Source organism: Mytilus trossulus, chromosome 8 (genome assembly GCF_036588685.1).
Source record: "Mytilus trossulus isolate FHL-02 chromosome 8, PNRI_Mtr1.1.1.hap1, whole genome shotgun sequence".
NCBI classification, from domain to species: Eukaryota; Metazoa; Mollusca; class Bivalvia; order Mytilida; family Mytilidae; genus Mytilus; species Mytilus trossulus.
In genome coordinates, this window is record NC_086380.1 from 68214843 (window position 1) to 68241678 (window position 26836).

General features: G+C 32.9%; 2 protein-coding genes across 2 annotated transcripts in view; both read left to right on the plus strand.

Annotated features, from left to right (window-relative positions):
• The window catches only part of LOC134681316 (uncharacterized), a 33851-nt gene extending 20279 nt beyond the window's left edge, over nt 1-13572 (plus strand). The window contains exon 2 of the mRNA XM_063540891.1: nt 11598-13572. Coding sequence (XP_063396961.1) covers nt 11599-13284 — 1686 coding nt within the window. The 5' untranslated portion in view covers nt 11598 and the 3' untranslated portion in view covers nt 13285-13572. The remainder of the gene's footprint in view (nt 1-11597) is intronic.
• A 12187-nt stretch (nt 13573-25759) lies between these two features.
• Nucleotides 25760-26836, plus strand: part of LOC134681317 (transcription intermediary factor 1-alpha-like) — a 39360-nt gene continuing 38283 nt past the window's right edge. Inside the window, exon 1 of the mRNA XM_063540892.1 lies at nt 25760-25803. Within this exon, the coding sequence (XP_063396962.1) occupies nt 25793-25803 (11 nt within the window). The 5' untranslated portion in view covers nt 25760-25792. The remainder of the gene's footprint in view (nt 25804-26836) is intronic.

Sequence of the window (26836 nt, forward strand, 5' to 3'; positions counted from 1 at the left end):
TCTTCTAGTCCAATTTCGACAAAGTTCCTCTCCATGGTTGTAGTAAACTGGAAACTTGCTGTTCCTGGTATTACACTGGATAGCCTGGCACATCTGTCTTTTTGGCAGCACCATCCTTTTGAAATCCTTTTTCTACCCATGATGATATTTCTATTCCAATTACCAAACTGAAACTTAAAGTATTTTTGTCAGTATATTGTTTATGTTCGATTCTCTCTACCTTAAGTTATAACTTTATTAATTATGCAAATAAAATCTCTCCTGAACTAAATGTTAAATTCTCTCTACTATGAGTCAAATTTCCAGATCGTATAAATTTATTTGCACAAGTACAGTTTCTCCTGAACTGAATTTTATCTCCTGTAAAGTTTTTGCACAAATAAATATTTATCTAAAGTTAACAGATTCACACCAAGAATCAACATACATCTATACTTTTCACTTAAAAGTTATTAAAGTGTATTATAATAGACAAGATGTACTTATCTTTTAGTTATGTGTTGTTTAATCTGCAACTTGTCTCTCCTGCTACTGGTTCTCTCTTCATCTCATTGTCTCTCCTACTGTTATCTCAATTTTGAAATTTGAAGTTTTTAATAATTTTGAATTAATTTTGCCAACCTACATTCTAGCTATGCAGTTTTAGAATCTAATTTGTATCATGCCTCGGGTCAACTCCGCCATATCTGTCACCAATGTTCACTCGATAGCACTGTTAGATAAGGGGGAGCTAACTCGTATGTGCTGGAACCAAGGAACAGGGGGTCAGTCTATCGCTAGACTTAATGTTCTGATAGGCATAGCTAAAACGCAAGGAAGGTTTTCATAATTTAATTACTGTAACAATTTAAACGAATGATGATAACAAATCAATTAGTAAACAATACCAAATAATAATAATAATCTAAATCAAGTACAAAGTATCAAATCTAAATATCAATTCCAAAGTAAAAACTATTTCTCCTTTAATGTAAAATCCAAAATAAATGCCAAAACTACTGAATCATAAAATGTACTTAATCTCAATTTCAAAATATAAAAGTCTCAAAATAAAAGTTTCTCAAAAGTATTTCCAAAGTTAAATTATGAGTCAGAGATAAATTTAGTCTAACACTACACAGTCAACTGGTAGACTGGTAGACAGTCTTATAGGGCCAGTATAATGACATGAGTAGTGTGAGGTCACGCTTCCGAAACACTGACTGCCTTTCCAAAATTTCACAACGATATTTATACTAAAATCTAAAATAAATAAATATGTCTCGACATGTTAATAATACTCTCATTAGCAAAAATATACTTTAATTGACAAAGCCTAATCCTGTAATGTTTTGATAAAACCTAAACTTTCAAAGTGACATGTGTTAATTACAATTAATATTTCAAAATAAGTGCTTTGAGCAAACTGTGACATTTCGAGTACTAATGCCACAGCATAGGTAAAATTAATTAAACAGATTAATAAAACTTTTTCAAAATACAAACATTAAATTTTCTTTCATAAAATAAAACATATTTTTATCCAAAATAACACTAACACAAATTGAAGCCAAATAACACACCATGACAAATATCTAGTAGAGTCTAGCGAGTAAATAATAAATGATATCTGTGGAAAAACAATGCGAATGTTGTTTACATATTTTAATCATGTGGAAAGCTCAAGGCTGATATGAAAACTCTTATAACGATAATCTGTCATAAGCAGACCTGTCCTCAGGTCTGGTCAATAGCAGACTTGTCCGCAGGTCTGGTCAAAAGCAGACCTGTTCTCACGTCTGGTCAGGAGCAGACCTGTCCACAGGTCTGGTATGAGGCAGACCTGTCCTCAGGACTGGTCAAAAGCAGACTTGTCCACAGGTCTGTTCTGGGGCAGACCTGTCCTCAGGACTGGTCAAAAGCAGACTTGTCCATAGGTCTGGTCTGGAGCAGACTTGTCGATAGGTCTGCAGCAGTCCTAAAAATGCAAACCGTAGGTCTGGTCCACCAACGACGAAGTTAACTTGCTTGAATGCTTAAAAATTCTCAAGTTAACATAGAAAGCAGTCAACAAGTTAACTCTAAGTTAAATTTTGTCAAGGTTAGGACCGCACCCATCTGTATATCTCAAAAACGAAAGCATTTAGAGCAAATCTGACATGGGGGTAAAAATGTTTATTAGGTCAAGGTCTACCTGTCCTGAAATTTTCAGCCGAATTGGGTAACTGGTTTTTCAGGTATAATGCCACTGAATTGATGATTTTAAAGAAATTTTGCAGTTTTTGGTTATCATCTTGAATATTATTATAGTTTAACTGTTAATAGCAAAAATGTTCAGCAAAGTAAGATCTACAAATGAGTCAAAATGACCAAAATTGTCAATTGACCCCTTAAGGAGTTATTGCCCTTTAAAGACTTTTTCACAATTTGTTCATCATGTTGACTTACTTTTAAAAATCTTCTCCTTTGAAACTGCTGTATCAATTTCAGCCAAATTTAGGCTAAATGAGTTTCAGAGTATCTAGTATAAATTTTATATTTCATTTCCTTGTTTTTCAAGAAACATAGCTCCTATGGCTAAAATAGAGCATAGGAGATTTTTTTTTTTTTTTTTTGCTTTTGAAGAAAATAGGACGATTCAAAGAACATTTAAATAAATTGAAAAGCCAAAATAATCATTGATGAGAGATCTAACCAAAAAAATTGAGGTGAGCGATTCAGGCTCTTGAGAGCCTCTTGTTTCGTTAGTCTTTGTGTCCGTCCATCCGCTCTTGTAAGCGCTCTCATTTGTACAATTCTTTTATGATTTTTATGAAATTATATCATAGGTTTATTATAGCAATGTTTTGGACGATTTTTTGAAAGAGTTATGTCCCATGGATGCATTAACGATATATAATCTTGCATTGTGATCAGTCTCATTTGTTTATTTCTTGCCAGATTTTAAAGAAACTTAAATCATATGTTTGAATAAGCAAGTCTTAGACGAGTTCAAAAATCAGTGCCCTTCAATTATTTTTTAAAAGAGTGAAGCCCCTTGAAATCATTATTTATGTGTAAACGTTCTAGATCTAATGTGTACATTTTTTGTCAATTTTTTAAAACTTAAATCATAGGTTTATATAAGCTATGCATTCGACTAGCTCGAAAATCAGCTCGATCAATAATATTTAAAAGATTAATGGCCCTTAGTAATATTAATTATATCGAAAATTGCCTTATGAGCGCTGTAATGTGTACAATACTTGCCAGATATTTATCAAATTCATATTATAGGTTTATTTCATCAATGTTATTAATGAGTTAGCAAAATTGATAATTATTAATTATTTTAAAAGTGGTATGCTCTTTGGAAATATTGATTATATGGCAAATAACATTGGGGAGCTCTCATATGTTCGATTCTTGTCAGAATTTCAGGAAGTATGTATCAATGTTTTATATCAGCAATATCTTGGACATTTTACAAAAAATCTTATCAAATATATATATCGAATTATGCCCTTTGGAAATATAAACTTTAATGGAAATCACTTTGCTCGTGCTCCGAGCTTTCATTTCTCTATGTATTGATTAAAAGATTGAAATATACACTAAAGAAGGGGTGTTTAAGTTTTTGCCCTTGTACCGTGGGTAGATAAATAAAGGCAACAGTAGTATTCCGCAGTTTGAAATTCATCAATCGATTGAGAAAAAAACAAACAAATCCGGGTTACAAACTAATACTAAATATATGCATTGCGGGTGACATTGGAAAGCTGTTCTTTTTATTCAAATGAATTTACGCACCCCTTTCTTATGCATTCTTATTTTTTCGTATATTCATCTATTTCACAGAGAGTATCAGATATGTGCCTTATGTCGTAACTATAATACCCTTTTTTTAACTAATGTGATTTACCGAATTTGAATATTTACCGGATTTGTCAAAACATAAGCAATTTGACTGGTGACACATGTGGGGCAGGATCTTCCTACGATTCCGGAGCAATAGGTTTCACCCGAGTTTTTGGATGGGTTTGTATTGATTAGTCTTTAGCTTTCTATGTTGTGTCTTCTGTACTATTAGTTGTCTGTTTTTATTTTTAATTTTAGCCATGGCGTTGTCAGTTTATTTCCGATCTATAAGTTTGACTGTTCCTCCTGGTATCTATCGTCCCTTTTCTATTCTTTGAGCTTTCTTACAAAATGACGAAAGGTACGAATACTTGACGAATCATACGTAAGACTCGTTTTAGGGATCTTTTATTTTGACAAATTAAAATAGTAGTCGTTTAACTGCGGACAATTATCGTGCATGCAACGACAATTATTAAATTGGATTTTTTTTAGATATATTTAGGACTTCGGGAGGTACGATAGGTAAGACTATGATTATTGATACCACCAGGTCGGAGGAGATAACACTACAAAATGTTCTTAATATAGAGTAGTCAGACGAAAAAAATGCCCCTAGAAGACTAAAAACCGACCCCTCTCCCACTCTTCAATATTACAATGTTGCACTGTTTAACATAAGAAAATGTCAAAGCAAATACATTGTCTTCTTCCCTAACAGAAACACAAATACTTCCTTGATTCCAAATTGCCAACGCTCAAAATAATAAAATGAAAATGAAAAAAAATAAATGATCTCCATACTATGCCATATGCTGGTGCTCGTTTCATAAATTTTTTGAAACATCACCTCTCCCCTGGTCATATTCATTGCCCCCCTAAATGTGTATATATGATACACCGGAGCAATGGAACGTTTATTGTAGCGTTTAATTGCGTGCTGCCTATAGTCCTGAACATTCATGAAATATTAGCCACTGGATAATAAGTGACAAATTCGCGTCTATCTTCCAAACATGTGTACTGTTAAATCGTCTTATAAAATCCACAATATCTTACTGCAAAATTGTAGATTTTTTTCTTGTTATACACAGTCTTTTTTCAAAATGTTTTCAAAATTTATTCAACATTACTTTTTAAAAACTTTGTAGCATCATTTTGTTAGCAAATTTCGATATTCCACTTTGATAATTTGCTGAAAGTGAACTGTAACAAACAATAATAAATGTGAATCTTGTTGTTAAATTTAGACTTACGTACTTCAGTAATGTTGTTGAAATGTTAATCATGAAACTTGTGCTTTACAAATTCCCGCTGAAATGTGTGTACTCGTGGTTTACGTAAGTTACATAAAGGACGTAAGTGTATTTGGCACTATTTTTCTCTGTTTGATTATATTAAAACATGGTTTTTTTGCGATATTATTTTTGAAAAAAAATGATTTAGAAAAGAATGCTGTCTACTGGATAAAACAAACTCTTTTAATTGTTATTCACTGGTATTAAAGAGATAATAGTAACTGCAATTACGATTATCCGCATATGGCGACGGCAGATATAGGTAAAATCTTTACAGTCATTTTACTCAAATGTAGCAGGTTTTTGTCACCAGTTACTCAGCTGCAAGGTTTTTCTATACCATTACATCATATTTGAATCGTAACGGTGCACTGGAATTGTTTAAGCGCTTTGAAAATTGCCGTTGAAAAAATCGGGATGATAATCGTAACTCGAAAAAAAGATAATCGTAATTATGGTATTAAAAAATGCGAAGATGATCGTAACTGGATAGTGTTTTATTGATATTGACACTAAAACGTATATCTGATGGCAGATAATGAAACATGTGGCACCCGTCGTGTTGCTTATGTGATTACAAATCCGGTAAATGGTCTAATTCGGTAGGTCACATTCATGAAAGGGAAGGGATTGTAGTTACGACGTAAGGAACATATCCGATATCATTTGTGAAACGGTTATTCCATAACGGTCAACCATCTCGTGATGGCGTCCGTAAAATTTACGAAAAGATGATTTCAACTTCACCATTTGGAACTCTTGGTTTAATAGCTTCCTTGTGAGCAGTAACCCTCTATCAAGAAAATCATAATAGGAAATGCAAGCACGGGAATATCGTATCAATTAGGAGATATATACCCCGTATGCAGGTGCTGCTGGAATTTTGCTACTTAGAAATGGAAATTTCACAATTGTAAAGCTGAAATCCTCTCTTTTGTCGTAAAGTTTGTTTTCAACCGACCCTCATTGTCAAATTCTAGATGTATGTCAAGATATGAAGCCGACTTAACTGTATCTGTAGTATCCTTTATCTCCAATTCGATGGGAAAGATGCGTTCCACATAGTCACCAAATTTTGAATTGTTTAGGGAAAGAACGTCATCTATATAGCGGAAAGTAGAGTTAAAGGATATTGCTAACATTGTACAACTTATGTTACGTAGTGGACATTTTCATGAGTGTCGAGTGGACAAAACTGCTTGGATCGTAGTGGACAAAAAGTTTCGTAGTTGACATCAACCCTATACTATGTTGATAACATACTGAAAGTTTCATGAAACTAACTCTTGCTATTTGTTTTGCACGAATAGAATTGAAAAAAAATCAAAATCTCCAATACTTGTTTCGTAGGTGACCGTTTTGTAGTGGACATATTTACATGTTTACAATCTCCATATTGCAATAGTAACAGGAATGATTATATTCATCAAAACACGTATCAAGCTGTACACTGATTTTGTTTCATAATTTTAAAAACCAGATACTGAAGGAGATTTGAACCGTTTCGAAGTGGACATTAACAAAAATACGGTATCACTCTGGTCCATTTGATTTGCTCTTTTTTGTCAACAATTTAAGTGCCGTTATTAAAACATCATTTCGTTTGTACGACTCTTATGCGTATATCTCTTGCAAACTTTGAGCATAAATGTTAAAAAGGGCGTCTAGGGAAATGCCAGGAATCCATAGCTTATTAGTCCCTCTAAAAATAGTATGTTTCTTTGCTTAAAAAATGTTAAATCTAATTCAATGTACTGACTGCTTAAAAGAATAACTACTTTAGGAATGTTTATCAAAAAGTAGTATTTCAATATTCAGCCCCATTCTACTAATTGGTCAGCCATCAGTCATACCCTGATATACACTATCTTTTTCGGGTAATTAATACTGATAGCGTTCGACATTTTCAGCCGAACAAATTTATCACTTTTACTTAACTTAATTATTGTATGCTGGTTCATATTCTGGACGCCAATCTTTGCTCCTTTATTATGTAATTCACTAACAAAACAATTATGAAACTAAGAAACGGAAAAATACTAAATACTAAACTTGTTCAAAGGGTATCTACACGTCTCAATTTTCAAAATCGGTTATCTAAAAATACTACCATCGCTAACATTTTTAACAATAAAAATCGTGGTTACCCTTTTATCGATAAGTGTCATGCCAAAAAATGACTTACATGTCCCCGTCTTTCCACCAACAATACGGTAAGGTCCACGTTTAATGGTCGCACATTTTCTTTAAATTTTGAAACTGATATTACTTGAAAAACAAACAGTATTATTTATTTACTCACATGAAACAAACCGGGATGTGGTATTCAGTACGTAGGAGAAACTGGAAGATATTTATCAAAACGCACTCAAGAACATCTGTATCGTTTTAAAAGACCTAATAAATTCAAAAGTATCATTTACCAACACCTTAAGAAGCACAACCATCCTTTTAAATATTTAGCAGTTCAACCTTTAGAAGTAGTAAATAAGCAGCCTGGTGAATCGCATTCAAAGTTTGTACGATCACGGAAAATAATTGAATTAAATTGGATTAAAAAATTACAGACAGTTTACCCTCTCGGTCTAAATGATAATATCATGGGAATTGGTAATATATCTAGAACCAATTCCGTTAACATTTTGGATATTGTTTCTAAAACTGTTCGTAAAAACCGTTCTCACGGTTGTAGAACAAATCGCAATCAAAGAAAATTTCGGGCCAATCATACCAATATTTCGGACCTTATTTCTATTTCAAAAAACAACGGCAGACATTATCTGTTAACAAAACTCTGTTCGTTACCGGTTAATAAGTTAAATAAAATTTTGGAGGATTGCAACACAATTTCATATAGCAGTCCTAAGTATGAAATTGTTCAAATTATTATGGCATATTGTTATTTTAAATTATTTCCCAAAATTGATCGCCCTGAAGATCATAAAAAACATTTTATTAAAATTAAGTATGTCAACAAAGGCTTTGATTTTGTAAATATTGCCGGTATATTTAACGACCATTCTGTTAAAGAACAAATTCCTGGATATTTTGACAATACTGAGCTACCTCTTATTTGTTATATTTACAAGAAATCTACCCGGAAATTTGTGTTTAATTATAGTCAATTGTGTAAAGATGTTAATATCAGTGAAAATACACCTACTTCATGTAATTGCAGTAATTCCGAATATATTTATGGACCCATTTCCCATGTTATAACAGGAGATCTTAACATCGTTCAAGACCGAGAGTTAAAATCATTTCTCAGTAAAGGACCTAAATATCGTCCCCCGTCAATTATTAATTGGAATGAGTGTCGTTATATCATCCACGACTCACTCCTTACTTACTGTATGAAATGGATAAAACGGGAAAAAGCTGACAAAAAATCTTTGGACTCTTTTTTTAATTCAGTAATGAAGATAGTTGATATACGTATTCAACATTTTAAAGAACATTTTACTATTAACAATAACCACAATAAACCTATTTCTCGTATCAAACATAAACTAAAAGAACTAGCCAAGGAATTTGTTTTTGTCCCGGCCGATAAAGCTGCTAATAATATTATTATTGTTTGACGTAAATTTTACATCGAGGTTCTGAAAAGGGAAATCACCAATTCACCAACATTCCAACTGACTCCATTTTCAGAAAACGAAATCTGTAACAAACATAAACTTTTAGCCACCGCTTTACAAGCAGAGCCAAATACAATGAAAGTTCCAACTATGTATTGGCTTCCGAAGCTACACAAAACCCCTTACAAATATAGATTTATTTCGTCTTCAAGCCATTGTTCAACTACTAAATTGTCTATTATTCTTACCAGCACACTTGGTACAATTAAAAACCTTATAATAAATTGTTCAAATAAGGCCTTCGAAAATAGTGGAATAAATTACTTTTGGAGTGTCAAGAACTCGTTGGAAGTACTTGATAAATTGCATGCTTATATTGGTGATTTTGAATCTGTTCAAAGTTTTGATTTTTCTACCCTGTATACCACATTGCCTCACATTCTCATTAAGAAAAATTTCACACATCTAATTAAATGGGCATTCAAAAAATCAGAATGTGAATATATATGTTCAAACTCTTTTAGGTCATTTTTTAGTAGCAATAAACAAAAAAACTATGTTAATTGGACATGCTTTGATACTATATATGCCCTTGAATTTTTACTAGATAACATTTTTGTTCGCTTTGGGGATTCCGTATATCGTCAGATTATCGGAATTCCAATGGGGACTAACTGTGCACCACTTATTGCGGACCTCTTTTTGTATTGTTACGAGTTACAATTTATGACAAAAATAAGCAAAGACCCATCAAAACAACATCTGATAAACAAATTTAATAATACTTTTAGATATTTGGATGATATTTTGGCTCTCAATAATGACGACTTCAGCATGTATATTAATGAAATTTATCCTGGTGAACTCACTTTAAATAAAGCTAATACTAACAATGACCACTGCCCTTTCCTCGATCTTGATATCTATATCACTAACGGAAAGCTGAATACTAAAATTTATGATAAAAGGGATGATTTTTCATTTCCTATCGTTAATTATCCGTTTTTAGATGGTGACGTTCCCTTGTCACCATCTTACGGTGTTTATATATCTCAACTTGTACGATTCGCTCGTGTATGTAACAATGTTTTAGATTTTAACGAGAGAAATTTATGTATTACTGAAAAATTATTACACAAGGGTTTTCGATATCACAAACTAGTCAAAACATTTACTAAATTTTATCATCGGTATAAAGACATCATTCGTAAATATAGCTCAACATGCAGACTTTTTATACGTTCAGGTATTTCACATCCAATTTTTTATGGAAATATTCTTTATAAAGCACAAAGGTGTCAGTATTCACCTCATAAACTTACAAAACCTTTGAATAGACTTATTAAGAAGGGATATAATTACGATACTGTTGTCAAGTCATTAAAGATTGCATATTTTGGCGTTAATATTGAGTCACTGATAAGGTCTTTGCGTCGGAACTAAACACATTTATTCTAAAAACAGTTGTTGGCATGACACGGGTTATGTTCTTCTCATATATGTTATGATGGTATGATACTAAACCCCTTACGGGAAGGATTGTGCCTGATGTTCATATGATGAAATCATAATCTTTCAGTCAGTTTAATTGAAGTCTGGAGCTGGCATGTCAGTTAACTGCTAGTAGTCTGTTGTTATTTATGTATTATTGTCATTTAGTTTATTTTCTTTGGTTACATCTTCTGACATCAGACTCGGACTTCTCTTGAACTGAATTTTAATGTGCGTATTGTTATGCTTTTACTTTTCTACACTGGTTAGAGGTATAGGGGGAGGGTTGAGATCTCACAAACATGTTTAACCCCGCCGCATTTTTGCGCCTGTCCCAAGTCAGGAGCCTCTGGCCTTTGTTAGTCTTGTATTATTTAAATTTTAGTTTCTTGTGTACAATTTGGAAATTAGTATGGCGTTCATTATCACTGAACTAGTATATATTTGTTTAGGGGCCAGCTGAAGGACGCCTCCGGGTGCGGGAATTTCTCGCTACATTGAAGACCTGTTGGTGACCTTCTGCTGTTGTGTTTTTTTATTTTGGTCGGGTTGTTGTCTCTTTGACACATTCCCCATTTCCATTCTCAATTTTATTGAAAAGATTAAAAGCATTTTTTTTTCAAGTGGCTGTGACAAGAAATCACGGTTTTGTAAATAAAACGCCAATAAATCGAGAGATATAAAAGTAAATTTGTCTTAAATATTAACCTCTAAGTTTCCTCATTTTTTTCCCCGTTAATGTCATCAATTAACTGTACATTTGCATTTTAATACACACAATACCATTGAAATCTGAAAGACACATTTAATTTTTTAGTTACTATCATCCGATAAAGAAATTACGATTATCAAACAAGAAAAATTCCACAGAGTTACGATTATCATCCCGAATATTTCAACGGCAATTTTCAAAGCGCTTAGACAATTCCAGTGCACCGTTAGATTCAAATATGATGTAATGGTATAGAAAAACCTTGCAGCTGAGTAACTATTGACAAAAACATGCTACATTTAAGAAAATTGACTGTAAAGATTTTACCTATATCTGCCGTCGCCATATTTGGATAATCGTAATTGCAGTTACTATTATCTCTTTAATACCAGTGGTTATTGTAGAAATGAAATACGTGTTCCCTTCACGTTCTTTCGTACCTTTCGTCAATTTGTAAGAAAGCTCTATTAGGGGTTAAATGTATGTAAGACATATAACACTAAAAACTACAAAAAAAAAGAATAACCTTTAGCTTTTAATTGGAAAAGAATACATAGAACTCCTTATCGAAGAGTTTACGACATGTCTCTATTGAACATTATGAATGATTGAATGAAAAAAAAACATGTCCAATTAATCTATACAAAAGATTTAAGCTAATTAACGTGAAATCAATGTTTTCACTCTTCTTTTTTGCAGCATGTCGAGTAAGTTGACCTTATGTGGAGTATGTGAATACCGCAACATCAACAAACCCTCTGTAGTCTGGTGTTCGGAATGCGACGAAGGACTTTGTGGGGAGTGTAAAGAGCATCATGCAGCTTCGAGGGGGACCAGAGAACACATTATTGTTCAAATATCCGAGTATCAGAAGCTTCCTTCCAAAATATTGGAAATTACTCAAACGTGCCAAAAGCACAATGAAAAATACGTTATATTTTGTAAGAAACACGATTGTCCATGCTGTAGACGATGTGTTGTTGAAACGCACGACAATTGCAGAGAGTTGAACGCTATTGATGACGTCATTCGAAATGTTAAATCATCAAGCGCATTCTTGGAAATGGAACACATGCTTGCGGAGCTTTCAGAAAATTTACAGAGAATAAGAAAAGATCGTCAAAACAACATTAAAAGTCTGAAGGAGAACAAAACAAAAATAGAAAGGGAGATCAAGGAGACACGAATGTTGATAAACAATCATCTCGATAAACTGCAGGAAATTCTAATGAAAGAGTTGTATGCCGCTGAGGAAAAGGAAAACAAAAAAATCAGCTGTTTAATATCATCCATACAAGAGAAAGAAAGGGAGATAACAGAATGTCAGACCAATTTAGATAAAATAAAACAACATGCCTCAGACCTTCAGACGTTCTTGTCTATGAAACACATCCAACAAGATGTAACAAAAAACGAACAGCTCATAGAATCCTTGTTGAAAGAAGACAAAACGAACAATGTTACCCTTTCTTTTGAAAAAGAAAACACTTTCGAAAATCTACCTACCGCTCTAAACAAGATGGGAACCATTATCTTAGATACCAGGTCAAGTAATACAACGCTAATAATACGGAAGAACAAACAAGCACAGATAATAGTGCCTACCACACATGTTCCTACCGTTGATGATCTTAAACTAACTTTAAGACAGACGATTAAAACAATTGGAGAAAATATTAATAGTTGCTCCTTATTACCTGATGGCAGAATGATTTTTTCCTGCTATTTTAGTGGCCAAATAAATGTGATGAAAACCGACGGGTCGTTCGATTTTACATTACAGACAGGATCGTTAATATCTCATATACACTATATAGAGGACAGTCAAAATTTTATCGTAACATCTGGCAGTGGCAAGTCAATCACGATAATCGATATGAAAACCGGAAAAAAAGAAAAAACGATTAAATGCGGGTCATCGGTTTATGGAATAGCTCACAACAATGGACAATTGTTCTATAATGGATATAACAGTGGTTTATGTGTTGTAAGTTTAGATGACGACTCAGTGACACAGCTAGTTAAAGCTACAATACGTCAATATAGCAGCATTGCAGTATGGTCAGATCAACTTTATTATATAAACAAAGATGAGTCAGTAATATGCTGTGATCTTCAGGGAAAACTAAAATGGAAATCAGAACTCAAACCATTTCTTCAAGGTGCACTGGGTATTACGGTAGACAATCACGGACGTGTTTATGTATCAGGCTTTCATTCTCACAATGTCGTTGTTATTTCACCAGACGGAAACAAACACAGGTTGTTGCTGGCAGAGAAAGATGGTCCTCAATGGCCACAAGCTTTGTTCTTTAATCGAAAAAATAACAAGCTTCTAATTGCGAATATAACAAAAGAGGCATTTCTTTATGACGTTTCAAGTTAATGAGCTGATACGATATTCTCTTTGAAAAGAAACATAATATAACCTTTGCTTTTTGTATGTTTTGTGTTGTGCATGTACTGATTTTATGTCATGGATGGATATTCCGTATCCTTTGTTTTTCTATCATATAAAAATGTGTTGAAGTCTTGAACATTCGATGTTCATACACCCAGTCTTTTGTTTAACTACAAGTGATTTAGTCGTAAAACATGTAATTGCTTTAAAACAATCACACTTACAACATATGAAGTAGAAGCAATAATTAATAAAGACAAAAATTAAAAAAATATTGTTATTGTTTTGGTCTGTTTTTGAGATCAAGTATACCCCTTAGAGATTGGTAATATGATGTAGATGAATTCAGCAACTCTTATTGGATATTGATTTATTTAGTGAACTGATTTTGGATGAATCACAGTGTATGGTCACCAAACCTTTAAAGTGAAAACGGATGGTCGTTTTAAAATTTAAGAATTGAGTATGATAATTTAAATTGATCTTCTATAACTTCACTTCAGTTATTTCCCATTTTACCATGTCGGGCCTTGTATAACCTGCTATGCAGTATGGCTGTTAAGCTCATTGTTGAAGGCCATACGGTAACCTATAGTTGCTAAAATGTATGTTTTTTTAGGTCTCTATTGATAGTTGTCCCAATGGCAATCATACAACATTCTCTTGATTTTAATATTACTTTGTAATTCATAAATATTGATGATATGCGTCTTTTTTCAAACTGATATAAAAATTTGGCACGAATGAACGTAATAAGTGTATTTGACAACAAAAATAATGAATATTTTAATATTAAAAAAGAGACGTTCATCTTTAAATAATACCATAATCAAAAATAAAATAGCTTATTTTTCCTTTTCTTAATATTGATATACAGATTCATATTTCTCCAGGTGGTTAGATATCGATGATTTATTAGACAATATAGATAGAAAACATTTAGAAATCAAATGCAACATGATAATGAAAACAGCATATTGAAATAAGATGATGTGGTATGAGTGTTAATCCGACAATTCCCCATACAAGTAACAATGTATAAAAAGGAAACCATTATATATTGTAAGTCAACATATTGTTTTTAACACGGAGCCTTGCCTCACAACGAACAGCAACCTGTAAACTACCCTAAAATTGACTAATGTTATACAATTCAAAGAGGAAAAAACCTACGATGTAATCTATAAAAAAACCGTTGTATTTCCATTTATTAATTATTACACCTAATGGAGCTGCATAGACCGGCTGTCGAAAGCAAAAGCGTATCCTGTCATGTATGCATCAACGATATCGAAAGATCAGGGCAAAAACATGTCGTTAGAGAGTTTGGTCATAAACATATCAATATCGGTCAACACATTTTTCATGTTGACCGTAGGGCTTATGAAGTGTCGGTGTCAGTCGTTTTACATCATAAAACTGTTTAATAAAATTGAGATTTGAAATGGGGAATGTGTCAAAGCAACAACCACCTGACCATAGAGCAGAAAACAGCCGAATGCCACCAATAGGTCCTCAATGCAGCAAGATACTCCCGCACCTGGAGGCGTCCTTCAGCTGGCACCTTACCCATTATGTATACTAGTACAGTGACAATGGACGTCATACTAAACTCCGAATTATACACACGAAACTAAATTTAAAAAGAACAAATCTAACAAAGGCCAGAGGTTCCCGACTTAAGACAGGCGCAAAATTGCGGCGGGGTTAAACATGTTTTTTGATATCTCAACCCTCCCCTATACCTCTAGCCAATTGAGAAAGAAAAAAAACGCACAACAATACGGACAGTAAAACTCAGTTTAAGAAAAGTCTGAGTCCGATGTCAAAATATGAAATAAAGAAAATAAACAAAATGACAATAATACATAAATAACAACAGACTACTAGCAGCTACTAACATGCCAGCTCCAGACCTCAATAAAACTGATTGAGAGGTTATGTCTTCATCATATGAATATCAGACACAATCCCTCAAATGTTTTGACTAGTTTATGATATCGAAAACCCTGATGTAATAATTTTTCATGAATACATAAATGTTTCTCCCTAAAATCTAATACGTTGTTAAATACACAGCGAATCATACAAATTGAGATACATAAACACCGTAAGATGGTGACAAGGATACGTGACCATCTAAATATGGAAAATTAACGATAGGAAATGAAAAATCATCTCTTTTATCATAATGTTTTGTATTAAGATTCCCGTTAATGAAATATATATCAAGATCGAGGAAAGGGCAGTCGTCATTGCTTGTATAAGCGTTATTAAAAGTAAGTTCAACAGGATAATTATTTTAGTATACACACTAAAGTTGTCATTTTTGAGAGCCAATATATCATCCAAATATCTAAAAGTATTGTTAGATATTTGTGTATCAAATGGTGTTTCGATTGGTCTTTGCTGATTTTAATCCTTAATTGTAACACATAACAATAAAAAAAAATAGGTCCGCAATAAGTGGTGCACACAGTAAGTCCCCATTGGAATTCCAATAACTTGACGATATACGGAAACTCCAAAGCGAACAAAATTGTTATCAAGTAAAAATTCAAGTGCAGATATAGTATCAAAGCATGTCCAATTGGCAGTTCTTTTGTTTGTTACCAAAAAATGACATAAAAGATCAGTTTTTGTGTTAGGAATTAACTCATGTTTCATGTGTTAATGAAGCTGGTTAAACGTGTAGATGCACGAGCGTAACGTTATGGTTGAGAATTGAACGACATTGGGTATGTTACTGCAGAAACATTTCAAGTGTTTATAATTGGAAAGGTGAATTCATCACATATGTCGGAAATCTTACATTAAAGTCGTCAATCTGCGTCAATGCCACAAAACAAATAATCGGTTACATATTACTTTATGAGATGAAATTATTTACTGAACTGTAAAAATTAAACTATAAAAAATACCTAACTCCAAGGTAAATTCAAAAAGGAAATCCGTATTCAAATGGCAAAATAAAAAGCTCAAACACATCAAACAAATGGATAACAACTGTCATATTCTTCTCAGTCTATGTGTGAAAGATATATAATAGGTAAAATGTCAAAAAAAGGGGTACAGCAGTCGATATTAGGTTATAATCTTAATCATTTTTAAAACCAACAAGTATTCAACAAAGAAACATAAAAAGGTAAATGTCCAATGCACATCAGAAAAAGTAAAAGACTAGAATACAAAAACTTACCTAAGTTATTGAATAACATAATGAATATATCAGAAACTGAAAAAAAACAGAGAACTTTTTTTAAGGTGTTAATGTCTACAGGACCCCACATATGGAATTTATTACTAATACGATAACATAATCATTGTCTTATTCTATTCACAGTCGATAATTTCAATTCAAAAGCAAACAAAAATACAGCAACATGTTTTTGGTGAACAGTCAGTGATCTTATGTTCACGTTTTGCTTTTTTTGTAAAGGAAGAAACTGTTTTTTCTCTTTTCTTTTTTTTTTGCATAAAATATTTTCGGCAGTATTGGATAAATAAGCATGATAAGCATGAGTGTATTCAGTAAACAGCATCCATATCCTCACATTTTACACAGCTAAGCATGAGTGTATTCAGTAAACACCACCCATATCCTCATATTTTACACAGCTAAGTATGATTGTATTCAGAAAACACCACCCATATCCTCACACTTTACACAGCTAATCATGAGTGTATTCAGTAAACACAATCCATAGCCTCACATTTATCACAGCTAAACATGATTGTATTCAGTAAACACCATCCATATCCTCACATTTTACACAGCTAAGCATGATTGTATTAAGTAAACACCATCCATACCTTCACATTTTACACAGCTGAGCTTAAGTGTATTCAGAAAACACCATTCATATCCTCACATTTAACACAAATAGGCGTGATTTTGTTCAATAAACACCATCTATATCCTCACATTTAACACAGCTAAGCTTAAGTGTATTCAGATAACCTCATCCATATCCTCACACTTTACACAGCTAGGCATGATTTTATTCAGTAAACCCCATCCATATCCTAACATTTTACACAGATAAGCATGATTTTTATCAGTAAACACCATCCATATCCTCAGATTTTACACAAATAAGCTGGATTGTATTCAGCAAACACCACCAATATCCTCACATTTTACACAGATAAGCATGATTGTATTCAATAGACACCGTCTATATCCTCACATTTTACACAGCTAAGCATGTTTCTATTCAATAAACACCATCCATATCCTCACATTGTACAAAATTATCATGAGCGTATTCAGTAAACACCACCCATATCCTCACACTTTACACAGATAACCATGATTGTATTCAGTAAACACCATCCATATCCTCACATTGTACAAAGCTGAGCATGAGTGTATTCTGTAAACACCATCCATATACTCACACTTTACAAGCTAAGTATGATTGTATTCAGGAAACACCATCCATATCCTCACATTTTACTCAGATAAGCATGATTGTATTCAAGCACCACCCATATCCTCACATTTCACACAGCTAAGCATGATTGCATTCAGGAAACACCATCCATATCCTCACATTGTACACAGCCAAGCATGATTGTATTCTGTAAACACCATCCATATCCTCGTATTGTACACAGCTAAGCATGATTGTATTCAGTAAAACACCACCAATATCCTCACATTTCACACAGATAAGTATGATTGTATTCAGTAAACACTACCCATATCCTCATACTAACAGCTTAGCATGAGTGTATTCAGTAAACACCATCAACCATTCTCACATTTAACACAGATAAGCATGATTGTATTCAGTAAACACAATCCCATATCCTCACATTTTAAACAGATAAGCATGTTTTTATGTAGTAAACACAATCCATATCCTCTCATTTTACACAGATAAACATGATTGTGTTCAGTAAACACCATTTATATCCTCACATTTAACACAGATAAGCATGATTGTATTAAGAAAACACCATCCATATGCTCACATTTTACAAAGATAAGCATGATTGTATTCAGTAAACACCACCCATATCCTTTCACTTCACACCTAAGCATGTTTGTATTCAGTAAACACCACCCATATCCTCACATTGTACAAATATTAGCATAATTGTATTCAGTAAACACCATTCATATCCTCACACTTTACACAGATAACTTTGAGTGTATTCAGAAAACACCATCCATATCCTCACATTTAACACAGATAAGCATGATTGTATTCAGTAAACACCATCCATATCCTCACATTTAACACATCTAAGCATGATTGTATTCAGTAAACACCATTCATATCCTCACATGTTACACAGATAAGCATGATTTTATTCAGTAAACACCATCCATACAATAATATTTTACACAGATAAGCTATTTTATTCAGAAAACACCATCTATACCCTCACATTTTACACAGCTTATCTTAAGTGTATTCAGTAAACACCACCCATATCCTCACACTTTACACAGATAAGCATGATGGTATTCAGTAAACACCATCCATATCCTCACATTTTACACACATAAGCATGATTTTATTCAGTAAACACCATCTATACCTTCATATTTAACACAGATTATCTAAAGTGTATTGAGTAAACACCATCCATATCCTTACACTTTACACATCTAAGCATGATTGTATTCAGTAAACACCATCCATATCCTAACATTACACAGGTAAGCATGAGTGTATTCAGTAAACACCATCCTTATCAATACATTGTACAAAGCAAAGCATGATTGTATTCAGTGAATTCCATCCATATCCTCACATTTTACACAAATAAGCATGATTGTATTCTGTAAACACCATCCGTATCCTCACATTTTACACAGATGAGCATGATTGTTTTCAATACCCACCATCCATATCCTTACATTCTACACAGGTAAGCATGAGTGTTATTAGTAAACACCACCCATATCCTCACATTGTAAAGAGCTAAGCATGATTGTATTCAGTAAACACCATCCATATCTTCACATTGTAAACAGCTAAGCATGATTGTATTCTGTAAACACCATCCATATCCATACATTGTACACATCTAAGCATGATTTTATTAAGTAAAATACCACCCATATCCTCACACTACACACTTTAGCAGGAGTGTATTCAGTAAACACCATCATTATAATACATATAACACATATAGGCATGATTAAATTCCATAAACACTATCTATATCCTCACACTTTAAACAGCTAATCATGAGTGTATTCAGCAAACACAATCAATATCCTCACATTTAACACAGATAAGCATAATTGTATTCAGTAAACACCACCCATATCCTCACATTTCACACAGATAAGCATGATTTTTTTCAGTAAACACCATCGATATCCTCACATTTTATACAGATAAACATGATTGTATATAGTAAACACCAATCATATCCTCACACTTTACACAGATAACTTTGAGTGTATTCAGAAAACACCATCCATATCCTCACATTTAACACAGATAAGCATGATTGTTTTCAGTAAACACCATCCATATCCTCACATTTAACACATCTAAGCATGATTGTATTCAGTAAACACAATCTATACCCTCATATTTAACACAGATTATCTAAAGTGTATTGAGTAAACACCATCCATATCCTCACACTTTACACATCTAAGCATGATTGTATTCAGTAAACACCATCCGTATCCTCACATTATACACAGATAATTAAGCATGATTGTTTTAAAAAAACACCATCTATATCCTCATATTGTACACAGTTAAGCATGAGTGTATTCTGTACACACCACCCATAACCTCACACTTTACACAGATAAGCATGATTGTATTCAGTAAACACCATCCATATCCTAACATTACACAGGTAAGCATGAGTGTATTCAGTAAACACCATCCTTATCATCACATTGTACAAAGCTAAGCATGAGTGTATTCAGTAAACACCATCCATATACTCACACTTTACACATCTAAGCATGATTGTATTCAGTAAACACCATCCATATCCTCACATTTTACACAGATAAGCATGATTGTATTCAGTAAACACCATCCGTATCCTCACATTTTACACAGATGAGCATGGTTGTATTTCATACACACCATCCATATCCTCACATGAAATCGTTAAGTTTATGTTTAAATTCCGTTGCAAGAATATTTTTCTTTTTAAAAACTATTTTATCAAAACATGAACTCCAAATTTCTTTTTTTTTCTGTCATTTATACGTCTGTCGATCTTTCTTTTGTAATGTTTTATGGTATATTTTGTTTGGATTTGTTCAGTTGTGCTATGTTGTGTTATTACAGGAGATTTCATACGATAAAGTGGAGACATAGTTTTTCTGTCCGAAATACTTAATAAAAATCGAAATTAGTATATGATGTTGAATGGCAATTATTATCTTTTATAACACGTGTGTGTGTAATGGTTTAGATATACATCGACATCATATTTAGAAATTTGGAATGGGAAATAAGGATTCCAAATTGTTTGAATTTTATAAACTAGTGAGTGATAAATAAAGTTTCGAAAAATTGTTCTAAATTGGCTAACATGTGAACATATACTATAATAGAAAACACAAATACGAGATATGGTGAATCTATCTATGGCACAAAATCAGTATCTGAACCCTAAATACCTACACAAAAAGAAAAGGATCAGCTCTTTAATTCATTTTGTTTGTGTTGTAGATTTAATACATTTCATACGACGCTTGTTGGAGAAAGTTCGGCTTAGCCGTTAAACAAAGTTCAAGCCCATCATGATAACTTAAAATGGTCTGTGCGAAGTTAGGAATATGGTAGTTGTTTTCAATTCAAATAAATTGTTTTGATGCACTCCACTGCTCCTGTTGTTCTTTTGTTTTCCACTCATAGTTGATTGTTTCACTCGGTTACCTTACTTTGTTTTCTCTCAATCAATTTATGAATTTTGAACACCAGTATATTACTTTATTTATAGTTAATTGTTATCCTGGTTATCTTTATAGTTCTTTCTCACGTTGTACTGTTACACCACTGTTAAATTATAGGGGAGGGTTGAGATCCCGCGTATAGCTTAATCTGCCTCATATCTTTACTTGCAACTTAAAATTGACAATGAGGGTTCAACTTGGTTGCATACAAAACTTTACAAAAAAAACCCAGATAATGTCAGCTTCCTTTACTCCCCGAGGGTATCACCAGCCCAGAAGCCAGTACTTCGGTACTGGCATGAAAATACGGATTTTTTTGTGTTATTAAAATTTGCTGTTACAAAATATCAGAAATTATTATAAATTAAGGAATGTATCTCCCTCATGCAAAGCTTTGATTCCTTTAACGGATTTGGCTATACTTTTTGGACCTTTTGGATTATAGCGCTTCATCTTTTATATAAGCTTTGGATTTCAAATATTTTGGCCACGAGCATCACTGAAGAGACATGTATTGTCGAAATGCGCATCTGGTGCAAGAAAATTGGTACCGTTAATTTTAATACTAACACTGGGTAGATGCCTCTGCTGGTGGACTATTAGTCCCCCAGGGTATCACCAGCCTAGCTAGGAGCCAGTACTTCGGTACTGGCATGAAAAAACGGATGTTTTGTGTTATAAAAATTTGCTGTTACAAAATATTAGAAATTATTATAAATTAAGGAATGTATCTTCCTCATGCAAAGCTCTGATTCCTTTCAGCTGAAATTACATTATAGCATTCTATGGTAGTTGTTAAGCGACATTATCATAGAAATAAATATATTTGAGATACATAAATTTGAGAATGGAAATGGTGAATGTGTCATAGAGACAACAACCCGACCACAGAACAGACAACAACAGAAGGTCACTAACACGTCTGTTCCTATCCAACATGCTCTATGCTTCATTTTAGTTTAAGTTTGCAGATCGGATTTCCCAACCATCCTTCCGATTAAATGTCTACTTTATAGAACTTGCGAAGTTCCTAATGTTGTGCATTGCAAATTTGGTCTCAGACTGACCATGCATGATATATTTGCCACTAGAAAATTACTAGGAGTAAAAATATCAAATGCATATATAATAAACTTATTGTAAAATGTGCACATCCTCCAGTTGTAAAATTTTCAAAATGGGAGGAAGAGCTGCATTCTAGCATTGAAGACTGGAAGAAATACTTTTGTATACTTCAGGAAGGTTGTAGAGATACATATTTGTATAATTTCCAATATAAGTTTTTACATAGGACTATTCCTACAAATACATTTTTATATAAGATTAAAATCAAAGATACAAAGTTATGTTCTTTTTGTAGATGTGAAGATGAAACTATTGGACATTTATTTTATGATTGTCAAGTGACATCTAATGTTTTATATTTGTTTTGTGGTTGTCTGAAAAATTTCTATGTAAACATTGAATTTAACAAAAAATACTTTTTTCTTGGTTTTGTAGAAGAAAGCTTATTTTTAAATTTTCTTGTAATTTTTGCCAAAACATACATTTATAAATGCAAGCTAGAAGAAAAGCTTCCAAATGCAATTGAATTAAAAAATAGACTGAAAAAGTTTTATAACTTAGAGTTATATACAGCAAGAAAAAACAACAAAGTTTTTGAACTTGAAAAACTTTGGGCCCCTATGCTTTTTATTTATCCTGAATTGTAATCTTAAACAACAAAATTTATATCAATATATATCTTTTTCACCTTTTTATGGAATAGAGCAAACAATATGTAATGTATGTTTATCATATATTTAGTACAAAATACAGCTATTTTGTATATCTAATAAAGGTTCTTTTTTCCAGTCTGTATCACCTACCCTGTATTGCATACCCCGTATCGCATGGCTAAACCTGTATTGCATACCCCGTATCGCATATCTTTTTTTTTTTTTTTTTTTAACTAAAGTCAGTTTTTTAGGATATTTTTTTGCTTCAGAATTTTTTTTCTAAAAATAGGTATTTTTTTGGAATGACGTCATTGTTTGGTATGTAACGTCACGTACATCAAGTTTTCATATTGTATGTGACGTCACGAACATCAAGTTTTTACAACATGTTTTTGGCACACTCAATGCAACTATAAAAAATGCAAAACACTTAAATATATACAATAATAAACAAAATATTTTCAAAACAACAGATTGTAAGGTAACCTAGGTGCTTCGTATAAATAATTGAGCAGTTATTTTAAAGCTTTGAAACAAGACAAAAACAGAACTGAAGGTAACCCAGTGCTATGGATCAGAAAACAGTTCATATACTATAATACTCTTCTGTTGAAATATATGATAAAGCGTATAATACATGGCAAAATCCGTATCACATGCCGTATCACCCTCGACCAATATCATCCCTCGGGCCTAAAAGCCCTCGTGCTGATATTGATGTCTCGGGATGATACGACATATGATACGGATTTTGCCATGTATTATTCTCTATATAGCACATGTAAACCTTTATTTTCTATTAGATTATCTGTAGATATTTCTATATGAAGAGATTGTGAAAAAAGAGAGAAAGAGTCTCAGAAAGAGAGAGAGAGAGAGAGAGAGAGAGAGAGAGAGAGAGAGAGAGAGAGAGAGAGAGAGAGAGAGAGAGAGAGAGAGAGAGAGAGAGAGAGAGGGAGAGAGAGAGAGAGAGAGAGAGAGAGAGAGCGCGCGAGAGAGTGAAAGAGAGAGAGAGAGGAAAAAAAAAGAGATTTTCAAAAAAAATATTTTCGATTGTGTTAATCTTGATAAAACAATAGTCCTATGATGTTAAATATTTGAAACCCTGTACAATCTTAGTCAGGTGGTGCTGTAAGGGTGATGTTAAATCCTGACTATTGAAAAAAAATAAAATGATATATTTGCCACAGGAAGTTAAACAACAACAATGAATTGAAATTTCGGATAACGTGTTAAACATTTTGTTTAGCTCATTAACTTACCGACCAATCACATGTATCATAATGTGCGAAGTCAGGAACCGGATGTTCAGTGGATGTTCTTTGTTGATGTGGGTCAAAAGTGTTCTCGTTTCTCGTTTTTTTTATATATATCTTAGACTGTTGGTTTTCCCGTTTGAATGGTTTTACACACGTCATTTTAGGGACCTTTATAGCTTGTCGTTCTGCGTGAACCAAGGATCGATATTAAAGACAGTACTTTGATTTAAAATGTTTTACTTATACAAATTGTGATTTCGATGGCGAGTTGTCTCATTGGTCCTAACATCACAACTTCTTTTATCTATAGTGTATGTTTTCGCACAAAATGCATAAATATAAAAAAATTATCGCATCTTTATAAAAAACTAAATATAATATCATACATTGAGAATGGAATGGTGAATATGTCAACGAGACAACAACCTGACCATAAAGCAAAAAACAGCTGAAGACAACCAATGGGTCTCCAATGCAGTGTGAAAATCCGGAACCCGCATCCGTGCTTCAGTTGGCCCTTAAAGAAAAATAAATCAGTACAGTGATAATGGACGTCATACTAAACTCCAAAATATATAAATGAACTAAAATTAAAAATTAAAGACTAACAAAGGCTAGAGGCTCCTGATTAGAGACAGGTGCAAAAATGCAGCGGGGTTAAATATGTTTTGCGAGATCTTTAATATCCCCGTATATCTCTAGGCAATGAAGAACAAATCAAACAGCAATTCGCAAAGTGAATTAAAACACGGTTATAAAGAGTCTGATGGCAGAACAGCTCACATATATAACACAAAGACATATATGTTGTATCTTTCAAGTTACATTTCAAAAACATAAAAACAAATAAGGATGAAGCTAAATAATTATAGAATTCAAGAGAACATGAAAACAGTTAAACCTTATATCAGTCATTGATGTAGTTTGGTCATTGGTTTTCTACATGAAGGGCGGAACGATGTTTATAAAATAGGAATAGAAGTAAAAAAATAGTACAGAATTAAAGCCCAACAAATAAGGAAACCCCTTTTCCCTCCCTCCTCCAGAAGAGAAAGGAGATCGGAATGGTGAATAAAAAAAGAGAAAAATAGGCAAAATAGATTTAGAAAAGTAAAAAAAAAACCGATTGACACCATCTATACACTCCTATATCATTTCTATCTATATAAAAAAGAAGATGTGGTATGATTGCCAATGAGACAACTATCCACAAAAGACCAAAATGACACAGACAGTAACAACTATAGGTATCCGTACGGCCTTCAATAATGAGCAAAGCCCATACCGCTATAAAAGGCCCCGATAAGACAATGTAGAACAATTCAAACGAGAAAACTAACGGTCTTATTTATGTAAACAAATGAACGAAAAAACAAATATTTAACACATAAATAAACGACAACCACTGAATTTTCTGGCTCCTGATCATATTACGTGTAGATATTGCCAGTTGCTTGGTCAAAAATGTTTTCGTCAGGGAACATACACAAATTTTGAAAACATTCTTGTTTCCGTAAGTAACTAGTACGTTTAAATAAACCGCGATAAGTTTATAAATAATCTTTGACTCATATTGGTCACATGACAAATTATCGTCCGCTGCTAGATGTACTGGTTTAATGAATCTCAGGTATAACATTGTTTTTACATTTAAAACACTTTAAAATAACACTGTTGGTGCGTAATTATGTCGTATTTACATCATTTTATCAAACTAAGAGATTTGAAATACTATAATTATGGTAAATCGTTTATTTTCTCAATCTACTTTCGTTTTCTGTTTGCATTAACCTTTTATTTTAGTTTGCTTAAGTTTGATCATAATGAGACACATGTTTAACCCTCATGTATATCATTTTGAATGCAAAATATTTACTTCCTGATGTTTAACAGTCCAGGCGATTATTTATCCAAGTAATATAACGCATATCAGTAATATTACATGCAAAAATAATGTGGCTTATATTACAGTTATTTGTAATATAGTTGATTAGAAAGCGTTATCTCCCTTTACTCATAGTCAAGTTTGAAATCTTTATGTAGCACTCTCTGTATAATAGATTTTGATACATTGATATACACACATTTTCAAATTAAGAAAAGGCATATGACCACATATAATGGTAAATTAAAAATCAGAAACAAATTAAAAACAATAAAAAGCCCCAAAACAACAAACGCATAAGCAAACTTATTTTGGCTTAATGTTTAAGTTGATTGCATTTACAATTCAGTCAGTCATGGACCAACGGACGCGACATATCAGAAAACGGGAGCGATGAGAGATTGGTTTTTAATTAGATTGGTCATGGACACATATCATTATATACATGTACAATAAATAGATTTATCATTGACAATATCTCTGTTTGATAGATTTGTTAAAAAATCTTTACTATAATGGGCTATACTTTGGAACTGAATTGCACATGGCTTCTTGAGCAACTTTCATGATTTTTATCTTTCAAAATTTGAAAATATTTTTTTCGATAAAATGTCATAACAATGCGCGAAGATGTTCTTGATTAAAATTTATACATGAATTAATAAAAACATCTTAAATAAAACTCTTAAAAACTATGTCCACGATGGTGACATCCAATTAGTCCGACAACCATTATTCCGACAGCCCATTACTCCGACAGCCCACTATTCCGACAACC